This window comes from Copadichromis virginalis, linkage group LG15, assembly GCF_057382275.1.
Source record: "Copadichromis virginalis isolate Kocher_CV1m ecotype Utaka linkage group LG15, C_Virginalis_male_GT1.1, whole genome shotgun sequence".
NCBI lineage: Eukaryota > Metazoa > Chordata > Actinopteri > Cichliformes > Cichlidae > Copadichromis > Copadichromis virginalis.
In genome coordinates, this window is record NC_140632.1 from 33,891,134 (window position 1) to 33,913,303 (window position 22,170).

General features: G+C 41.7%; 1 protein-coding gene across 4 annotated transcripts in view; it reads right to left on the reverse strand.

Moving 5' to 3' along the window:
* Positions 1-2,657: 2,657 nt before the first annotated feature.
* Positions 2,658-22,170, reverse strand: part of large1 (LARGE xylosyl- and glucuronyltransferase 1) — a 69,481-nt gene continuing 49,968 nt past the window's right edge. For all 4 annotated transcript variants that reach the window (XM_085433035.1, XM_085433032.1, XM_085433033.1 and 1 more), the window contains 7 exons: positions 20,565-20,690; positions 17,901-18,056; positions 12,020-12,183; positions 9,433-9,711; positions 9,193-9,339; positions 8,275-8,470; positions 2,658-5,735 (listed from right to left, as the gene is read on the reverse strand). In XM_085433035.1, the coding sequence (XP_085289161.1) occupies positions 5,538-5,735; positions 8,275-8,470; positions 9,193-9,339; positions 9,433-9,711; positions 12,020-12,183; positions 17,901-18,056; positions 20,565-20,690 (1,266 nt within the window). In that variant the 3' untranslated portion in view covers positions 2,658-5,537. The remainder of the gene's footprint in view (positions 5,736-8,274; positions 8,471-9,192; positions 9,340-9,432; positions 9,712-12,019; positions 12,184-17,900; positions 18,057-20,564; positions 20,691-22,170) is intronic.

Sequence of the window (22,170 nt, forward strand, 5' to 3'; positions counted from 1 at the left end):
AATGTGATTATGTGACTATTATTGCTTTAAGGAATTTCACGCATATGTGCACATACATAACAAAGGCTATCAGTTTTGACCAATCATGGTGGCCACCCAGACCAAAAATGCCAGGTCTGATTTTTTGTCCCAGTCGAGCTCTGATTTGGATTGTGGAATTTGGTGTAAGAATGAAAGAATGGATCAATGTAGGTCAAAAAGTGCACCAGCACTGAAGATACAAATACCTCAGAGACACAGCTAAACACTCCTCTGGGTCAACACAATCAATGTCCTTGAGTGGCCCAGACTTGAACCTGATTAAACATCTCTAGAGAGATCTGAAAAATGCTGTACACCAACACTCCCCATTCAACCTGACTGAGCTCGAGAGGTTCTGTAAAGAAGAACTGAGAAGCTGCCAAAGGTGGTTCAACAAAGGCTATGAATACTTACGTACATGGTATAGTTTTGTTTTTTATTTAAACAGTAATCAAAATCAAACATACAGCTTTCATTGGCCATGCTGGATTAATGACTCCCAAGTCAGGGAGCCAATTATGCAGGTGGGTGGAAGGATAGTTTTCTAGTCAGGGGATCAGTCAGACGTTGAAAACTATCTTGACATTTTGATAACCAGATCTATAGGTGATAGTAATTAATGAAACTTTATGGCCTCACAGTCTACCAAACTGTATTGATGACATATCTTAGCAGGTATTACTTGTTAGGGAGAAGATATTGACTGCCAGTATCCTTAGATTTATTGGCTGGCACAGCCTTTTGGCCACACCGGACAAGTAGAAACAAAATGACCTTTTGTGCCACAGTAAAGACGCTCACCCACTGCAAGGCATCCTCTGTGGGTTAGTCGAGAGAGGCGAGTATGGCCGAGCAACATGGCTTGCTTGCCTGACTGTTATTGCTAGCTCCCTCCGTTACTCCACCCTGATGGAACCTTTACTGTGTCTGACTTTAAAGGACCTCTTTCCACAATGAAACCAAAGAAGTCTTGGAAAAGATGAGAGTATCATCAAGATCAAGAGTATCAAGATTGACAAAGTTGTTAATGAAATCTCTGGACATCGTTTGAGGGTCTGAAATTTCTGCAGGAGCATTTGTTAAACCAAAAGACATTACCAAGTACTCAAAGTGACCCAGATGTGTATTAATTGCTGTCTTCCACTCATCCCCAATCCTTTATTCTCACCAAATGTAAGCATTACTGAGATTCAACTTGGTAAAAACAGTCGCACTCCTGGAGCAACTCAAAAATAGAGGTAAGCAAGGGTAGAGGGCATTTATTCTTTGTCGTTATCTTAAACCACGGAAGTTGATACAGGGCCAAAGGAACTTGTCTTTCTTCTCTACAAAGAAAAAACCTGTGCATAGGAGATAATGAAGGACAGATCATTCCTTGTACTAATGAGTCAGTAATGCACAATCCATGGCTTCATGTTCTGTCTGTTGAACAATCATCTGCACCATAAGGAAGAGAGAGAGCTAGATCCTTACTGAACATTTTGGCTAGGTCGTTAGGTCGAGCTTGGCAAAGGTGTCAGTTTCAACTGAGGGAATGGCTGACTTAAGGTTCTGTTGGTGGCAGCAACATTTCAACCAGAAATTTTATTTTTGCTTTTAGTATGTGAAGGTTACATTCACTAAGCCACGAGTGTCTTATAACCAAAGTGAGGTGGGGCCTCACCCTACTGCCAGAGTAAAAATAAAAGTACAATATAGAACACCAACATCAGAAAGACAACAAAATCTGAATAAAATGAACATTTCTGTACTGGGTTAAAAGCCAAACCGAAAAGTTGTGTCTCAGAATCTCCTCTCTGCTTTTCGTAGATGATGTGATTCTGTTGGCTTTATCAGGATGGTGGCCTCCAGCTCGCACTGGAGTGGTTCACAGGCCAGTGTGAAGTGACCATCTGGGAGGGGCTCAGAGTAGAGCTGCTACTCCTCCACATTGAAAGGCATCTGACAATAATGCCTCCTGGGTGAGGTGTTCTGGGTAGTGCAGTGCAGACCCAGGACACACTGGAGAGATTTTATTTATAAGCTGGAGAAGCTGGCTAGGGAGTGGGAGGTCTGGGCTTCTTTGTGTAGGCTGCTGCCCCCGCGACCCGGGTAAACTGAAGAAAATGGAAGGATGGATCAAAGCATTTTGTTAACAATATAAAAAGGTGCTAAATAGTTCTTCTCATTACTGTGGAGGACAATGCTTGTCTGACAAGGGTGCCTGGGGAGGTGATTTCAACACACAGCCAAGACACATCATGTATCAGATATCCTGGCAGCAGTGGCGCAAGAATGGATGAAAATGTAGTCTAAGCTGTGCGGTGCACTTTGGAGTGCTTGGGCCCTTACATAGCTGTTTTACACCTCGGCTTCGGACAAATCACATGATGATTATTGGGTTAGTGACCTTCAGGACCATCTCCAAGGTCACAAACCAAGTCTGGGTTAAATGGGAGTCTCCATCAGTTGTTAGAACTGAAGAGGCTCCTTGATAAGAGCTGAAATGTCTTCACAAACCAAAAAGACGTCCCTCAGACTACTGAAAACAGAATGGGCTATTTCCCCTATACTGTAGTGCCAGCTGTGTTCTTATTTATTGTGTTCATGAGGTCAAACTGGCGATCACAGAAGTAGGAATGATGAAACGGCACGCTTTGACTCTTTGCTTTTATTCAGGTAGCAGCATCAATCAGCACTGTCCTACTTACACACTGCAGCCCCACTCAGCCCTGCAAGGCTAACAGACGAAGACCGAATATCATACAACAGTCACTTAGATAGCTTCTTCACATTCATACACACTAACCTGCACCAAGACCTTGTGCAGCTTCCTGTACAGGGTGAGAGATCACTGGGATGTGTGTGAGAGAGAGGCCTCTAGTTTCACATCAGTATCAAGTTTGTGTGAGTCCAGGGACTTTTTTTGGAGACTAGGACCGAGTGACAAGTTGCTGCCTAATGACGCGTTCACTCTGATCCTGGCTGGGACCTGACAGAGGCCGCGGTGCCTCCAGCTGCTCAAAGTGGAAGAGTGAATCCATAACTGCAGCTGACTGCACCTTCAGTTAACAATTTTTACACGCCTAACCTGCAGGAAGAAGGACTGATGTGGATTAAAATGCATGTGTTAGTTTTATTACATTTTGGTTGCTTAGGTAACAGGTTGCTTTACCACCACACTCATGACTGAAGTACAGCAGGCAGCAGGAAACACAAGGGCAGCAGCTGTGCTCAGATAATCAGATTGTCTTTTCCTAGCTGAGCGAAGCTGCACAGAAGAATGTGAGCCATAATTATATCAGGGTGAATTAAGGAAACGTGGTTCAATGCTGCCTTTATTTCCTATAACAGGAAAGCAGTGATGGTGTCCTATAAGTGGACTGACAAGCAACACAGATCATCATCTACATCCTAGTCAAAGATATATATATTTTGAACAATTTGTTATGCCCATAAATGAACTCTTCTTGAAATGACCTTTGCATGAAGCTCATTCCCGTGTGAAACGCTTTGTAAAGCAGACTTAATAAAAATGAATAAAAAAGGTAAATGGACTGATTCTTATATAGCACTTTTCTACTCTCCTGGAGCACTTTATACAACACGCCACATTCACAGAAGCACTTTCCTTTCAGTGCTTCCTAGCTAACACTCACACACTGATGGATGCTTGAGAGACCCTGCAACTTGGAGCCAGGGATCGAACCATTAACCTTGCGATCAGTAGATCCTCAGCTACAGCCACCCCGGGATGATACCTGGGGTGGCTACCTTATTAGGTATTGCCAAGATTAAATAATTTGACTACAGCAATGTGTGAAGTGCACAGGAGGAGCGATCGGACCTTTACACAGCCGTTTCACACTGTGACTCCTGGGGCAAATCACATGATGATTAGTGGGTCAGCAACTTTCAGGACCATTTTAAAGGTGACAAAACAAATCTGGGTTAAATACCGGGATTCTGCTTCACTACTTCTTTCCTCACCTGACCTCATGATGTTTTCCACTGAAGTCAAAACGTTCAGTTTCACTTTCACTGTATTGATTACAAAATTATTCCTGCAGTGATTTGTGTTCCTAATGTCTTTAGACCCGTATCTAACTTTAGTTTTTCTTTATAATATCATACAGGACATTAATGCCCAGTAGTGTCTTGTTATCAGGACTCTATGGCTGCCAGTCTGTCCACAGCCTCTCCAGGTAACATGAAATTAGTGGCACAACATTCATACCAGACCAATAATAAGTTGACGATACACCAACTGATGGTGTGACACCTCACAAACAAAGAGAGCGCACACTGGCACTGTGTTATTGGCTCATTTGGCTGCTATAGTATCATTGTAGGGTCTTTACCTTACATTAAAGCACCTTCAGGGACCTATTATTGTGATTTCGCGCTATATAAAAAAACCTGAATTGAACTGCTGTCAAACTAGAGGCCAGAGGGAGAAAGAACGAGCGTGAGGAAGAAAGTGTTTGGGACTCACCTTACTGGAACTGGTAGATTTTTACAGATTTCCCATCCACCCATCAACCATTTAACCCACTCATAGATAATGCTGACTGTTGGGCCTTGTTGCTGCACTCTGTTATGGGAGGCAGTTAACTAAGCGACAATGCTTCCATCTGCTGTCACATTCTGTAGTCGTACCAAAACCGAAGACACACTACAGGGCTGATGTGGAGATCCCCTGAAAATTAACCAAGCGGATGGTCTCCAGACATTATTACACTTTTAGCTTATTTGTCATACGAGTAGGAAGATTTATTCTGATCTGTATCAGCCATGAAACAAATTCAGCAGCAGCAGATGGTCAGATGGCTGCTACCCTCAGTATCTGAGTGTGTCTCACTCGTCACAACAAGGTTTTTTAACTCTCTGTCAACATGTTGACCTCTTTGTCCTGCTGCCTGCAGATCGGTTGCATTGGAGCCGGGGCTGTGCTGTCAGTCATACTGCAGCTTCCTGTTACTTCATAGTTTTGGAAAGCTTAGTCCACAGTGCTCTACACCCTGCTAAGCACTGTCCTGGCAGAACACACACACACACACACACACACACACACACACACACACACACACACACACACACGTATCTACCTTCACATACACATACAAACACACACCCACACACACATAATGTTACACATAGCCATAACACTGTCATTGGTCTTAGAAATATGGCAAGGCAATATTTTTGTTTGCTGTCTATCATATTCCATAACTGAAGCTTGAGGCCCACACACCTGGGGCCCAGCCCCAGCAGTCCCTTGTGCGATCATTCATAGCTTTAACATCCTGGGAGAAGGAAACACTTCACACATTTTCTCCTTTATCCACAACTGATGACAAAGTTGGAACAAAAGAGCCCCTGCAGTGTCACACTCAGTGTCCAATGTTCTGAGGGACTTAAGTCTCAAAGTATCCCCAGGACCCACACAGGCTTCCGTTCACACTATGCTCCCCTCGTGCAGCCTGTGGAGCATGTCAGTAGTTCAGAGTTGGGGCTATGAGGGTCCGCAGTGGTGGCTAGCTGTTGTTTTCAGCCGTCATGTACTTAAGGGCGGCAAAACCGTACCGCCGCGACATGTTCTGTTGGAACTCCTCCTTCAGGGTCTTCAGGCAGACCCGGTACTGCTTATTGGAGCGGAACTTGGTGATGTCAAAGCTGGGTGCATGAGGCATATGGATCATGAAAGCATTGGGCAGAACCACAAATTCATACTCCTGTGGAGAGAAAAGAACAAACTTTCAGTCTGAATTCCTCAGGAATCACCGTTCATACCTGAGCCCATCTGATCTGGTAACATGTAACTGCATGAGCCACATGCCTCTTGGTCGTGCATAAGAAGCTAAAATTCTCAGTCGAACTGAACCGAAGTGCGCAGTTAACATAATTACTATTCTCATATTTTCAACAATGAGCAACACCTGTCACAGGACACACACAGACATATAGTGACAATAAAAATTTTATAAACACAAAATAGTTTCTATGACTTTTAGAAGTTGCATTTTTATGCTCCAAAAAAGGATGTTTGCATAAAGACTATTGTTAAGCACTTCAGTCAAACCTGACCTATGACCTCTTAAAATTAAAACCCAGTCATAATGAGTCGCATGCTGATTTCTTCTTCAGCTAAAAGAGAACAGGACCTGTCACTGTAAAGCCATACAACCTGTCCAATCATTTGACCGACTGAGCTTTTGAGCTTTCTTTATCCTCAAATCCTCAAAATACAAAAATAAATGTGGTTAAATTACACAGTGGAAATCAAAATTATCTTAAGTTAAGTTATCCTAATGGAATGGAATATAGTGGAAAAGGATTTCATCATTTGAAAATATTCTGTATCACATTATAAAACAAACTTAAATGAGAAATTTAAACGTTTTCCATCCATCGACTGCAGCTTGTCTGGGTTACAGAGGCAGTTGTCTTGGCAAAGATGCCCAGACCGCTCTCTCCCCAACTACTGAAAAATGTCCTTGTTTAACTACCTCCTTGACCTCATGCCCAGGGATAGACCAGTCATCCCTTTCCCCCAGAATTTGCCTCCTCAAAGGAAAGGATGTCAGTGGGCTCAAAGAAACCCTCCTAATAAGTCAGTTAATAAATTGATACATTTTTGTACTACTCTGAATGCTTGAAGTGCTTTTTTCAATTTCTTAGAATCTAACATTGTTTCACACTCTCACACTCTGATGGGGAACAACATGGGCTTCAGTATCTTGCTTTGATATGCAGACTTGAGGAAGTTGAGGGAGTGAACCCCCAACCTTCCACACGGTAGACAACCAGCTCCACCTCTCAGTCCATAGCCACACCACATTCACCACCTAACGATATCCTTATATGAAGTCAGCAGCTCTCTATCCTCACCACATACAGGTGAGCTGGAAGATGCTTCTCTATTCTGAGTCACTTGACAGTTTGTCAGTTTGCCTTGACGTCAGTTAAAAGTCTTGTTCCATAGCATCACCAAACCCAGGTTTTTGCTTCAGCTACTGCCAGAGTCACTCTCTTTGTGACTCTGGCAACGTAGGGCCTACTGTTACCTGTCAGCTGACTGGTCAGCGTATCCTCAGAATAATAGCTTGAGTATGAGACCTATCTAGCGTCTTCCCCTACAACCTGACTTAACTTGCCACCAGTTGGTGATGAGTTGTGCTGATCAGCTATGCTTTTAACTTTACTTGAGGTCCAAAACACCAGTCTGAAGGTGGTGGTGGTTTGAACGATTCTTTTAACTGCTGAGGAGAGCAACTGCTGACATTTCTCAGAGGAATGTTGTCCTGGTCTTATCTGATAGAGGATTCTAGCTGCTCAACAGTCCTGAGGCTCCAGATGTTCTAAGCTGGTGAATGGTGTGGACTCTTCTGCTATGAAGCCGTGCTGCTGGAATAGATGCAATATGCAGTTTAGCATCGTCCTGCTAAACTATGATAAAGACACCTGCTGTCTTTATGTTGCTCTAAAACCTGTATATACCTTTCAGCACTGATGGAGCCTTTCCAGATGTGTCAGCTGCCAGTTCCATAGGCTCTGATGCCCCCAGTAGTATCAAAGATACAGGCATTTGAACTGAGCACCGATAAGCAGTCAGGTCATCCCTGTCCTCTTTAGTCCAGAGGACGCAGCGTTTTCCAAAAAACATTTTGGTTCCGATTTCTCTGACCTAAGATCCATTTTCCACTTTGAGCTTTGGTCCATCGGAGACAGCAGTGTTTGTGGATCAATGTTACAGATGATTCTTATCTGCATGATAGAGCTTTAACCTGCACGTACGGACGGCACTCTGAGCTGTGTTCACACACGGTGATTTGTGAAGTGTTGCATTCTCTCAGTCTGTTGATGATATAATGTACTGTAGACAATGAGATGTTCAGTCTTCACAGTTTAGGAACATTACTGTGTTATTGTAGGATCTTTATCTTACAGTATAGAGAGCCTTCAGGTGACCGTTGCTGTGATTTGGCGCTACATAAATAAAACTGAACTGAATTAAGCTAGTTGCAAAATTTGTAGATACATTTTTCTTCCTGTATTTTCTTCTGAGAAAAACTCTTTTTATATCCACTCATGTTACTGACCTGTTGCTAATAAGTCTACTGTATGTTCGTCCAGTTGTGAGTTTAAATAACCGATGTGTTATTATATGACTTAAAGAGATTTTCAAATCACTGGATTCTGTTTGTATTTACATTTTACACAAAGTCCCAATTTTGGGAGTAACTGAGGTTGACAATGGGAGCACCGAGTTACCTGTGCATCCAGCTCCATAATGTGAGCCACCTTGTTCCAGCCAAAGCCCACAAAGCGGCGGTCATACTCAGGACTGTCCCTCCTCACCATAACATAGGGCTCAAAGTCAGCCTCCCACTGCACTCTGTAGGGAGTGGTGGCTGTCCGCCATTTGGCAAAGTTAGTTGGTGCATGGCCTTTAGTCCACACATGATATCTGTAAGGAGAAAAAAGGAAAGTAGTTTACCAGAGCAGAAATGCACTCTACAGTTCCTAAAAGATTAGGTGGTACTTTGGACACAGGGATGCTAAAAGCTCTTTCTCTAGCGCAGATGTGAAAATTGAGTCTTTGAGTTTTTACCCCACTATTCAGACCAAATCATTTATGATGGCAGCACAGTTATCTCCATATATGTGAGTGCCATAAGACCATAAGATAAAAGACGTATTACAGACTGAAGCAAAGTGAATATGACTCAAAGAGCCTTGGGCACCCATAGAGACTGCACACAGGAGTCATGTGTGCAGTCCATGTAGAGTTTTGACCAGTATAGTGTTGCATCTGTACTCACACTAAACATAGGCATATAATTATCTCCATGTCTGTGAGATGAAATTACATTTTCATTAATTTATGTCAAAGTTATTAACATCAGTATTTTGTGAAACCAGCTTCTTATCCTTCTGTTCCAGATGTAAAGCAGAAGGTTTGAGTCACGCTGGTTTTACTGGATGTCATGTGTGCCTCATTGCAGCTTTCTGTTAGTGCCACTCATGTCTTATGTCTGCACTGAGCACCCCTGGTGCGCCTTCCCTTCAGAGTAGTGGTGTTCAGACTGCTCTCGTCCTCTGAGTCCACTGACAGAACGTATCTGCGAATCTACTATTCTTTTCTGGTTCACATACCTTCTACGACAGACAGGGACAAACATGTCTAACCTGAAGGTGAAGAGTGTGCCCATGTCCAGCTGAGACAGCAGCTCGGCTTTAGATTTCGGGTATGACAGTCGATACCGAAGTGTCTCAAAGGCGGGAACCACTAGAGCTTTCTTGGTGTTGGCCATGTCCAGCTGCACCACAGACTTCCTGCACATAGACGGTAAGTGATTGTTCACAGTGTCAATGAGGAATGAGATCAACATTTAGAGCTGTCCTTTGGTTTTTACTTAATCATCTTACCTGAGATACTCATAGAGGCTGTACATAGGCAAGAAGTCAATGTCTGATAGGAACATGTAGGGTGTGTTGACGTGTCGCATGGCCACATTTCGTAGCAAGTTGACTGGGTAGAACTGACCCTCCTTGTAGACAATGTGGTAACCGACATTCCCACGACTCATCAGCACCTCAGAGCCCTGAGCATAGCGAAGGAACTGCTGGGCTTCAGCATCTGACAAGTACAGGGCGAGGCTGATGGGGCCTTCCCAGTGCTTACAGATGGCCTCCAACATCTGGAGCCTACAAGACCAGATCACAGGCATAAATAACTTATTATATATATATATATATATATATATATATATATATATATATATATATATATATATATATATATATATATATATATATATATATATATATATATATATATATATATATATATATACATACACACACACACACACACACACACACACACACACACACACACACACACATATATATATATATCAGCCAATGACAAAACATCTGCTGTTCTTTCATATTACAGAAAACAGCAGGAGACCTTGCAATGAAATACAACTACTGGATTGCAATATTTGAGATGTTAAAAAGGAAGTCTGCTTGCTAGCTGTGGGCAGTTCTTGTTCTGTTTTGTTCACAATGATTATTCTGAATTGATGTTAGAATAAAAATATGAAAAGTCAATAAAATAATTAAGAAGTCTTTTTTTTTATAAACCACATATTTCTGTCACTGGCAACCGCAGTGACTGAGTAGTTGAGAGTGGTGGTTGGAAGTTGCAGGTACTCACTGTGAAATTGATTGGTGAAGCCCAAGTGAGGCAGGCCTAGAGGCTGTCAGTGGTAATTAGGGTAATTAGGAAAAAAATGTGTATTTCCTGACTAGCTGGTGAGTAGTTGCAAGAGGCTGCTTGCTGTAGCAAAGTGGAATTGATTGCAAAGGTGTATAGAGCACTGAACCAAAAACCTCCTTGTATTTGCTTTAGTTGCAAACACATTTCCATGGTTGCCCATAGACAGTATGGAAAACACTGACTGGTCTGCACACAAGAAATGGAGATCATTCCCCTTTAAAGTAAAAGATGAAATTTTTGAAAAGTGTTAGTTTCTGTTAGTTAACACTGAAGGCAAAGTTTTGGTTTGACTTGCACTTTTCCAAGTTACGCTACCATTCGGTGGTTAGCTTTTATCGGGGCGACCATGGTTCAGGGGGTTGGGAAGCTCATCTTGTAACTGGAAGGTTACCGGTTCGATCCCCTGCTCTGTCTGTCTTGGTCGTTGTGTCCTTGGGCAAGACACTTCACCTACCGCCTACTGGTGTTGGCCAGAGGGGCCGATGGCGCGATATGGCAGCCTCGCTTCTATCAGCCTGCCCCAGTGCAGCTGTGGCTACAACTGTAGCTTGCCTCCACCAGTGTGTGAGAGTGAATGAATAGTGGAATTGTAAAGTGCTTTGATGGTCTCGAAAAGCTCTAAATGTAATCCATTATTTTAAGTGTCGGCAGACAATTCGATTCAATTTTATAAAAAAAGTGCCAAAACAAAACAACAGTTGCTTCAATACCCTTCAAGACCCTAAAATAATACAAACTGCCATTTTCCATGCAAACTATAACTAACTATGATAATTTACTAGCGGACAAAGCAATCACAAGGATGTTTTCAGTGCAGCATCGTCTTTGCAGCCAATTTCACCAAACCACAGGGAGCAACCTCCAGCAACCACTCAGCAGCCATCAGGAAATATTCATTTTCCTCTAGCGACCAGATGTTGCCAGGGGTTCACAGACTGGTTTTGATTTTGTTAGTAAGTAAGTAAAGAATTTTAATGCTCCATCCACTACATGTATGTTATACAGTCAGTTGTTGATTGTTTTACTATGTTGATGTATTGTCTACTTTGCTACCAGTCAATATTTTTGCAAGCATTCCCCATCATGAAGATGTGAAAATAAACCTTTTTAATGCCACTATATCGCCTTGATCCAGATTATTGCCGAATAAGAGATGAACTGATCTCACTTTCTGATGTTAATCAAGGACACTTTTAGACTCTAAAATTATTAACCTAGAAGCTCAGAAGTTCTGGGGGTAGTCATTTTTACTGACTGTTAAATACTTTTCCCTGGTCTATGGTTTTAAAAACATAAAACTGCAGAGTACAGGCCGAATGGCTAACCTTTAAACATTTCAGGTAGGTTTGGGTATTTGACAGTATGACAAAAGCTGCAAACTGAAAAAGAGCTGTTACTGGAAGGATGTTTGCTTCTGCTTTTTAAGTATCCTAGTATTCTTTGGTAGTGCAGGACTATATATATATAAACCATTAGCCTAGATATGTAAATATATTTCTCCCCCAATGTCATACCTAAGAGGTTTGCTCCTTCGATCTTCATCAGTCAACAGATTTGCCAACACAGCTGTTTATTGTGGGTTTTTTCTAACCAGGAGCAGCTCTAATATGTTTTTTCTTAACATTTTCAATGTTCTAAAACCTCTGGAAGCCTTCCACTTCATTGTTCTGCCCACTTTGAACTAAACACACCTGTGTAGCTTCTGTAAGTGTGGGTGTAAACCAGCACCTGTCCATAGAGAGCTGGGCGACGAGAGTGACATCTGTGTTGTCAGAGCTGGGTTTATACTCATAGTGCAGGAAGTAGAGGTGTGTTCGATGGACAGTGAATCGCTCTCGACGAAACTCGTAGCACGGATCATCTTCATCCAGCTCTGACAGTGTCTTCTGGAGCTGCAGATAGAGAAAGATAGGAAGAATAAGACAGATTACAGACCAGAGAGACAGAATCTCAACAACAACAAAAAAACTAGACAAAACATGCATGTCACTGAGTGAAATAAGTATTTGATCCCCAAACAAAACATTTCTAGTACTTGATGGGGAAACCCTTTTTGCTGGTAATTCTCGTAGTTTGGACACATCTCAGGAGGGATTTTGTGTTACCAATGGCAGTCTTGGTGACTGTGAGCTGCATTCATCTGCCTTCAGATGATTAACAAGCTCCTCCTGTGTAGTTCTGGGCTCATCCACCACCTCACTCTTAACCATCCTCACCCTACGAGGCAAGATTTTGCAAGGGACTGTGGCTGCAAGGTGGTTGGTATCTATGGGAGTGGTAATCCCTGAACCATATGGTGGACAGAGGTGAAAGGAGCAATCAAGCTGAAGGAGGAGTCTTATCAGTGTTGGTTAATTCAATTCAGTTTTATTTATACTGTGCCAAGTCACAATAACAAGGCGCTTTGAATTGTAAGGTAAAGACCCTACAATAATAAAGAGAAAACCCCAAAAATCATATGATGAGAGTGGGAAGGAAAAACCTGGCATCACCAGGCTCAGGGAGGGTGACACGATACTGTGAGGCCTGATTACTTAAGACAGGGAGCCAATGAAGAGATGCCAGTATAGGAAAAATATGCTCTCTCTGTCTATTCACCGTCAGTACTCTTGCTGCAGCATTTTGGATTAACTGAAGGGAGTTTTTAAGACAACTTATAATAACAAATTACAATAATTCAGTCTAAAATTAATAAATGAATACACTAGTGTGTCAGTGTCACATGATTTTAGAGATCTTGCACAAATGAAGGAAAGCAGTCCCACATATTTGTATGTGCATTGAAGGACATATCCTGATCAAAAACGATACAAAGTTTCCTTTCAGTGTTACTGGAGGCCAAGGTAATGCCATCCAGCTTTGTAGTACAACACTCGTCAAAGGACAAGTGTTGTACTACAAAGCAAACAGGGATGACAGACTAAGGTTGGTGTTCCCACAGCAGCAGCGGGAGCAAGTTTTAAGATTGGGGCATATTATTCCACGGGTGGGGCATCTGGGAACTAAGAAGACAAGGGACCGAATTGCCAGCAGGTTCTATTAGCCAGGTATGAACAGAGAGGTTGAGGAGTTTTTCTTGCTCAATCTGTCAGCTGGCTGGTGATAAAAATGTCCCAAAAATTCCTTTAAAGCCTTTACCTGTTATTGATGTTCCATTCAGTCGCATTGCAATGTATATAGTGTGGCCGCTAGAGTGAACCCAGGCAAGTAATCGCTATATATTAGTGGTTTGTGCCTACAGTACCAGATATCCAGAAGCATTTCCCCTTAGGGAAATTACAGCTAAACAGACAGCTTATGCTCTCTTGCAGGTTTTATTTCCCAGGTGGATACTCCATCTGAGATTTTGACGGATGATGGTTTTGAGTTTCTTTTGCATACCCTGAGGCAGGTGTATAAGCTTTAAGGTATTAGCAGTATTTAGACCCCCAAACAGATGGCTTGGTGGAGAGATACAATCGAACTCTGAAAGCAATGTTGAAGAATTTAATCTCAGCTGATGCTAAAGATTGGGACATGTGGCTTCCTGATTGGCTGTTCGCTTATAGGGAAGTGCCTCAAGCATGAACCGGCTTTTCACCTTTTTCACCTGCTCCTGTATGGCAGGCAGGTGAGAGGACCATTGGATGTTCTGCAGGAATCCTGGGTGAGGCCGAGGAAAGAGGTGACGAGCGTGTTGGACTACATTCTTCAGATGAGGGAGAAAATGGAGCAAAACACCAAATTGGTGAAGAGACATATGCAGAGTACTGTCACAACAGGGCCGCAAGGGAGAGCTCGTTCAGCCAAGGACAGCAGGTACTCTTATTACTTCCTACTGCTGAAAACAAATTGTTGGCTAAATGGCAAGGTGCTGTGCTAAGAAAGCAGTTCAACAACTCATGAGATCCAGATGCCAGAGAGAAGAAATCCAAAACAAATTTCACATCAATCAGCTAAAGCAGGGGTGGGCAACTCCAGGCCTTGAGGGCCGGTGTCCTGCAGGTTTTAGATATCACCCTGGGTCAACACACCTGAATCAAATAATTAGTTCATTAGCAGGCCTCTGGAGAACTACAACACATGCTGAGGAAGTAATTTAGCCATTTAAAGCAGCTGTGTTGGATCAAGGAAACATCTAAAACCTGCAGGACACCGGCCCTTGAGGCCTGGAGTTGCCCACCCCTGAGCTAAAGGAATGGAAAACCCAGAATAATCCAATCCAGCAGCAGTTGTTCGTGCAAACTGTGGCTGAGGAGGATGATATCAATGAGGAATTTATGCCTGTTGGGCTTAACTCTGTCTCTCTTGACCTCTCCCATCTCTCTGTAACTCAGCAGGAGAAGTTGCATGCCATTATTCCTGCCAAGTTATTTTTAAGAAGAAACCAGGGATGAGAAACCTTGTGGAGCCTGACATCTGCCTGAAAGAGAGTACACCAATATGGCAGAGAATGTACAGGATTGGAGTTTTGGAGAAGTAGGTAGCTCTGATATTGGATTTGGGGGTTACTGAGCCCTCAACCAGTGAATGGAGCAATCCTATTGTGATGGTAAAAGTTGTAATTGTAAAAGAAATTGAAATTTCGTTTAAACTCTGTTCCAGTGAAAATAAAAGCATTCTAAACTCAAATGGATTCCTTGGAAAGAAAAGTTTCACGATCTCCACCAATCCATAAATTAATTTGTTTTCAACTGACAGCATGGCAAGAGCATTTAACCTCTGCTGTCCCATGGTGTTGCATGTGAAGGTCTTAATTCTTTTCCACTTTATAATCACTTCTGCTGAATCAAGCAGAAGCTTTTCAATTTCTGGCAGTGACACTCTTTCAGATAAGGCATCCTGAAGGTTGTTCTCAATTAGCTCGAGCAGAAACAAGTATTTCCTGTGTGCAACTCAAAGATACTGTACAGTGACTTCATCCTAATTTTGATCGCTCCTTCAAGTGTGACACTGGGAAATGATGTGACAAACTTCCTTCAGAGAATACAGTCCGTTATTCTCCGGAGGAAGTCGGACGGAATAAGGTGACCACTTTTGATAAATGTCTCCTGTACCTGCACGACACATTTAGTCCTCTTATTCTTTCTCTCTCAGTCAACCCACTCTCTCTAAAACTGTGTGTTTGACTGGATGATCATGGCCATTTTTACACATTGCTTTTCGAGGACATACATAATATTAAACTCTGGTGTCAGCATAGAAAAACTGTAGAACCTGTAAAAATGAAATAAAGCAAATAAACCTGCAAAAATAAAAAAAATACTTCCAAATCAGAGAGTCTTGTTGACTGCTGAAGTGCCCACTCCTACCTATCTATCTATCTATTGCATCATCATAGGTTTGCACAATTAATTTATTCTTGCTATTTTATTGCTTGCGAGTCATTTTGTCCTTAACCTAAACGAATGCAACTTCACATGTGCTAAAAAGTTTCTGCACGTTATGATTCTAACAAGAACAGACCTGTTGTCTGCTGTTTGCTGACTGTGAAGGTCAGTGGCACTTTTGCGTCAGTCTGAGCCACTGACTTTGATCATGAACATTATTACCGACATGTGAACAGCTGCTTTTGTGTCTGGCATGGTAGATAGACTGGTGCTTATGCTATACTCTCCTACTCTGCCTTAGCACTGAGCACTTTATACAACATGCCTCATTCAACCATTAAACAAGCCCTATCTATGCTGAGATTCTATAGTATATTTCACACTGTTTGTGTGCCGGGGATACAAGTTTCACCTGGTTGGAGTTTTGTTTAAGTAAATGTTTATCACTGTTGACAGTAGAGGGCAGCAGGGTGCCTGCTGTGGGACTGTTATGGCAAGACACACCTCTGTTCATTCTATTCTACAGATTAGTAATGGCTCCAAAAGCACAAAAACTTATTAATGAACACTGAAGTTTATCCTCTGTTACTCCAGGCTATGTTTACAATGTCCAATATGTAACACTGTGCTTACTTGAGCTACTCTGGCTAAAATAAAAATTGCATAGATATGCTTCAAGCACAGGTAATTTCTTTTAACACAGAATCATTGTCATGGTCCTGGGTCATTTTGTCCCAGTGTTCCTAGTTTTTCTTGTGTTTTTGTATTTTGTTAGTTCATTATTTATTCCATGGTTCCTAGGTTGTTCAGTTTAGTTTATTGGATTCCCTCCTTGTGTCTCTGCCCTCTGTGTCTCCCTCTGTGTCTGTGTTTATATTGTGGTGTGAGTTCTTGTGCCGTGGTTCCCTTCATGTTTTATTGTGTTAGGTTTTCCATGTTTCCCCAGCGTGTCGTGTCTGTGCTCTCCCTCGCTGTGATCTGCCTCTCCTCTACTCCCACATCATGTTTCCTGTTTTATTGTGAAGGTCCTGCGTTTTCATGTTTATTCTGTTCAGTCCAGTCGCCCTGTCTCGTTATGGTTATTCATGTCAGCTGTTCCTTGTGTCTTCTCACTTCCTTGTTATCCCTCTGTGTATTTAGGTCAGCATCTCCCTCAGTCCTCTGTCGCGTCGTCCCTCATGGCTGCGTGTCTCTCCCTGTGTTTCCCCATGAGTTCATATTCTTAGATTTTCCCGGTTTAGTTTTGTATCGCTCCCTCTGTTCCCGGCAATAAAACTGTATTTTGAATTCACGTTTTTCTTAAGTGAGTTTGTGTTTGAGTCCAATTCCTGGTTCATGACAATCCTGCTCTCTTAAAATGTAAAGATCAGATCACTTAGTTTTAGATTTTTTGTTCAGTGTTTGTATGTTAATTATACAAAGCAGGTCTGAAGTTATTCAGACCACCCCCCCCCCCCAAACAAAACATTTGAATACTGTCAGTAGCCAACTTGACTGGGAACACGTAAAGCATAAAAGTAATATGAAGTACAATACATATGGATATAGGTTTCTTTCTTTCTTTCCTTCCTTCTTTCCTTCCTTCCCTCCCTCACCCTCAAAAGATGACTTTCCCTCCCTGAGCCTGCTTCTGCTAGATCACAGGTGTCGAACTCCAGGCCTCGAGGGCCGGTGTCCTGCATGTTTTAGATGTGTCCTTGATCCAACACAGCTGATTTAAATGGCTAAATTATCACCTCAACATGTCTTGAAGTTCTCCAGAAGCCTGTTAATGAACTAATAATTTGATTCAGGTGTGTTGAAACAGGGTGATATCTAAAACCTGCGGGACACCGGCCCTCGAGGCCTGGAGTTCGACACCCCTGTGCTAGATGTTTTCTCCTGTTAAAGAGCTAATGATAGGAATTCATAAAACCTGGCGCACACCTCAGAAGCAGTAAAGGCATCATGAGTGTAGGTGATGCAAAATGTCCATGTGCATCCACAATGCTAATGCTAATGTCTGACTAGCCAGCATACCCTGAACCTACCATGTCAGGTATTAATTTAATGTACTAGGCATAGCAGTTACATCAGGAGATGTAGAAACTCTCATGTATGTTGTCAATACCAAGTCAAGAGTTAAGAGAATTCCTGACTTATGTTTCAATTGATAAGAAATTGACTCTTTGTTCGCTACAAATGTAACTTGTTTCTAACTAAATGGATGATGGCAGTTTGAATCCCACAGTGGTTAAGCACCATCTCAAATAACTTCACTACACTGACAACAGAAACAGAAGCACAGAAGTCCCACATACATTCTCACTGTTGTGGTCAGCCTCACTGGGACAGCCGAACAGCTCTCGTCGCAGAAGGTTGCCATCGTACTCCAGAAAGGTAAGATAGAGATTCCGGAAGAATTCCACATGCTTGTTCTTTACTCGCAACTTCTTTGGAGAGTTCCAGTGGATCACCTGTTGAGGAGAACCACAAATGGGAGAGTGGTGAAGAAGCTTCTGGTATCATCAGGTTCTAAAGAATCAGAGCAATAAACCAAAACATTTACACTGCACTTTGCCAAGAGTGCAGAACAAAGTTACTACTTGTTGTTAACACTTGTCCGTTATTTGGCTCAATACCTGGCAAAAATAATGAGAGAGCAGTGAAGAAAAGCCTCATTATACTGTTTGCTAAGATGTGAAATTACTTCACTCAGTGCTTTAGACAAAGGTGCCATTTCACTAACTGCACTTTTTTGCAGATTGATATAAATACGTTTCAGCAATGCCATTCAAGATGCTCGTTTGTCACATTCAGCAACTCAGTGTTTTGGCCAAGAACACTTTGTGGACATAGAATGAACTGCCAACCGTGCGAGGAGCACATGTAGCATTATCCAATGCAAGAAGATACATTATAGAAGAAACCACATGAAAGAATCCACAAAACTGCCAAAACATGTATGAGGCGTGGCTTCACTTTTGATTGGTAAGATCAAGAGCTTTTCCTAAAACTCATTCAGCAGAGTTTCTTAATGTCTTTGTTTAACGGTCTCAAAAGCACTGTGCTAGTGTGGAAAGTTAAACACGTCCAGTTATTTTCTATTACTTTTACTTGGATGACTAAAAACCTACACAGACCAGTGTGGTAAGAACAGTAACAGACCCTGTGCACGAGAAAATGCTAAGTTCCTGTTTTAAGACCGGATGTAGGCTTGTACATTTCTGGTAGCTTTATTTTGCGGTCAATCGCTACTGCGAAGGTGGACTCCAAAATCATGTCCGAAATACGAAAACGGAAAGATTACATTAAGTTACAAAGAGCAAAAGGTGGGAACACTCACCATTGCCGTGTCATTAAAAATAAAATGATCAATTTTGACGTTTGAAGCGTGTAGATCGATTGGTTGTTTACATCACATCAGAAGACACATCGTCCACATTCAGAAGCACATCTCTGTATAGTGACAGTTCTTATGATTTAAACAGGAAAATGTCCAGTATTGAAACTACAGGTGAAGAATAGTCAAAGCCAGATGTTTCCCCGTTATGTCGATATCAGCTGGTCAAGTGCTCTCCTACACAGCATGTCAACAAACCGTGAAAAAAAGCCACAGGATATAAAAAATACATGAATGATTGCTGGTAAGGGTCTCTATATATTAGTATTTACAAAGGGTATGTTGTGACTTAGCTTCACAATTACAGTGGTCCCTCACTATAACGCGGTTCACCTTTCGCAGCCTCGCTGTTTCGCGGATGTTTTTAGTGCAATTTTGCATGATTTTCTTTTTTTTTTTTTTTTAAAGCGCAGTGTGTTCTGCGTCCTGATTGACTGCAGACCGTTGTCGATCTCCGTGCCGTCTCTCCTGTACAGTACAGAATCTGAAGTGCTGTACTGTATGTTTGTAAGTTTGTAAGTTTTCTCCTCAACAAAAACAATGCAGACGAAACGTTTTGCACCGTCATAGGCACCTGTGGTAGCACCCGAGAGGCAGAGGAAGATAACCATGGCACAAAAAACATTGGACTTCTGGGACCATACGGCGCACCGGGTTATAAGGTGCATTAAGCTTAAATGAAGCAATTAAGCTTACATTTAAATTCATTAGTTCTAAAATCCGTCATTATTATTTATAGGAAAACAAATATACTGTATGTTTACTTTTCAACTAAATGTTTGAGACTGAAAACAGGTTTTGATCTTTGGTTTCATTCTATAATACTGGACTTTTTTTTTTTTTTTACGAAGGTTTGAACTCTTAAAGTGTTTAAATGACAGAGAAAAGTGGGAAAATGTCGATGCCTGTCTGAAAAAAACTGTACAAAGCGTGTAGTGAGGGGTTTTACAGCCTTAAAACATATAAAATAATTGTAAAAAAATAAAGTTGGCTTCTTTGCAGATTTCACCTATTGCTGGTTATTTTTAGACACCCGCAATAAACGAGAGAACACTATATACAAATACTAAGAAATATAAAATTTGAATCCTTTTTCTATTTTGCCCTGAGGCGAGGGGGAAAATATCGACAAGTCGATGAACATCATCTACAGATATATTTGTTAAATGCTCAAGACATCTTGAGAAATGTAAATCGCCGCTTGATTCATCCATTTGGTTGACCTGTTTTTGGAAAACCCGACCGTAAACAAGGTGCGAATATCACACCGGAAACGAAGCGCCTTACAGGCGTTTCCCCACCGGAAGTAGCATATGCTAAAGTGCACATAATCTATAGCTGCATGCTGGTGTTATTTTGGAGTTTAGAGGAGCAGTGAATCTAAAGAGCATGGTTAATGGCACTAACAACTAACATTAGAGTTTGTTTTGATCTCATTTTTTAATAGTACTCTTATGCAGGGTTTGAAATGTCTAGTTATTTGAAAAATAGAAAGTAAAATAAAGGATAGAAAGTGGGGAACACCTCCGAGCAGGTTCATATGTGTCTCGATAAATGTATAACGGGCTTATCAAGATCTCACCTTTAGGTCGGACACATCTTTGTAGCACTTTTCGGAACGGGTGTGGTCAGACAGCTGGACGTTCCAGAAGCAAGGCAGCTGATGAACCAGGAACGGGTTTTGTTTGATCACTGCGTTAAAGATATCCTGCAGACACAAAATCATATAAGATATGATATCCCCACACAAAAACCCCCACATATTTAGGTTGTCCATTCTTTAATCTGCTGAAAGAGATGTGTCTTCCTGAATGTTTTAAATGTGGTACAAATGCTAACTTAAAGAACTAAGTTGGAATCTGCTTTGTGAGTATTTTTCTGTGTTTAATTGATCGATTTCGATTTTTTACATACATGAATCATTTATCATCATCAGCAACCGGAGAGCTGGGAGGGATTACTACCTGCCTCATGGTTTTATGTTTAATAAAAAGCAAGTGAAAAAGATATTCTGGAATCTTACTGGTCTGGGCCCAGGTTCATAGTTCTGACTCAGCCACCATCCTGTTAAGTGTGCTGTATGTATCCAGATGTTCATCCTTATACAGTCCATTTATTCGTACACTCACTCTCATAAAGCGAAAAACTTGAAATTGCTTTGAGGAAATGAAGTCTGGTTACATCTGACAGACTTTTCTTTAACTTTGAGATTTTTGAAAACTCACAAAGCAAAAGCCTAAGTGGCAGCTTTAGCTTCCTAATGGGAAACATAAAAACTATTTAACCATGTAATGAATACTACAATAAAGTGGGCTGATAGTCCATGGAAGGAAGTCATATAGCAGAAGGCAGATGGAAAGCTGAAAGGAGCCTGCTCCTTTTCCAAACTGCCTACCTTGCGGGAATTTTACTTAATGAAGGTTTAATTTAACTCTCATAACCATACCTCTCATCTAGACAAGCTCTGAATAACTAAACGGAAAAAGGATAACTTCACAAAGCTCTCAGTGTTTGCCCTGTGACTGTTGATGTGGAACAACTCAGAGTATGATAACATGTCTTTGTGACCACTGGCACATAGGTATGCCCAAGTGGACTGTGGAAACTGTGAAGACCACTAACATATACATGAAGAGTTCTATCATCCTGGCACAGGCACAATGCAGGACTCCAGTTATTTAGTATATTTAGTTTTGCAAAAGATCCAAACATTAAAGTTTCAGAGGAGAAAGAGTCTTATAAGTTTTATTTACGGTAGCTTGTAGGTGTCTTGAGTCAGCTGACAGTCACTGACAATCCAAGAGGAGAATGGATCCGGCAGTAGCTGAAGCAAAAACTCAGGTGTGGCAGGAGCTCATTGGTATGGGCCATTAGGTCCCTGTACAACTGTAGTGAAAGCTCTTGATCCAGCAGTAAGTCGGACCCTTTGTTATCAATTCTGTTCCTAAATTTTATGACTGACCAACATTTTTAGGTGAGGCAAGTCACTTTATAGGCAGTGACCTCCAGCTCCCACTGGGTGATTTGCAACCAAGTTTTAAAGCAAAAGAAATGAGAATTGCCACCTCTAAATCTGACACGATTGTTCTCAGATGGCAAAGGGCTGCATGCAGCTAAGGGAGGAATCGCTGTTTATTTTGACGTCCTATTTACTGAGCGAAGAGTGAAGCAGGTCACTGACAAGTTGA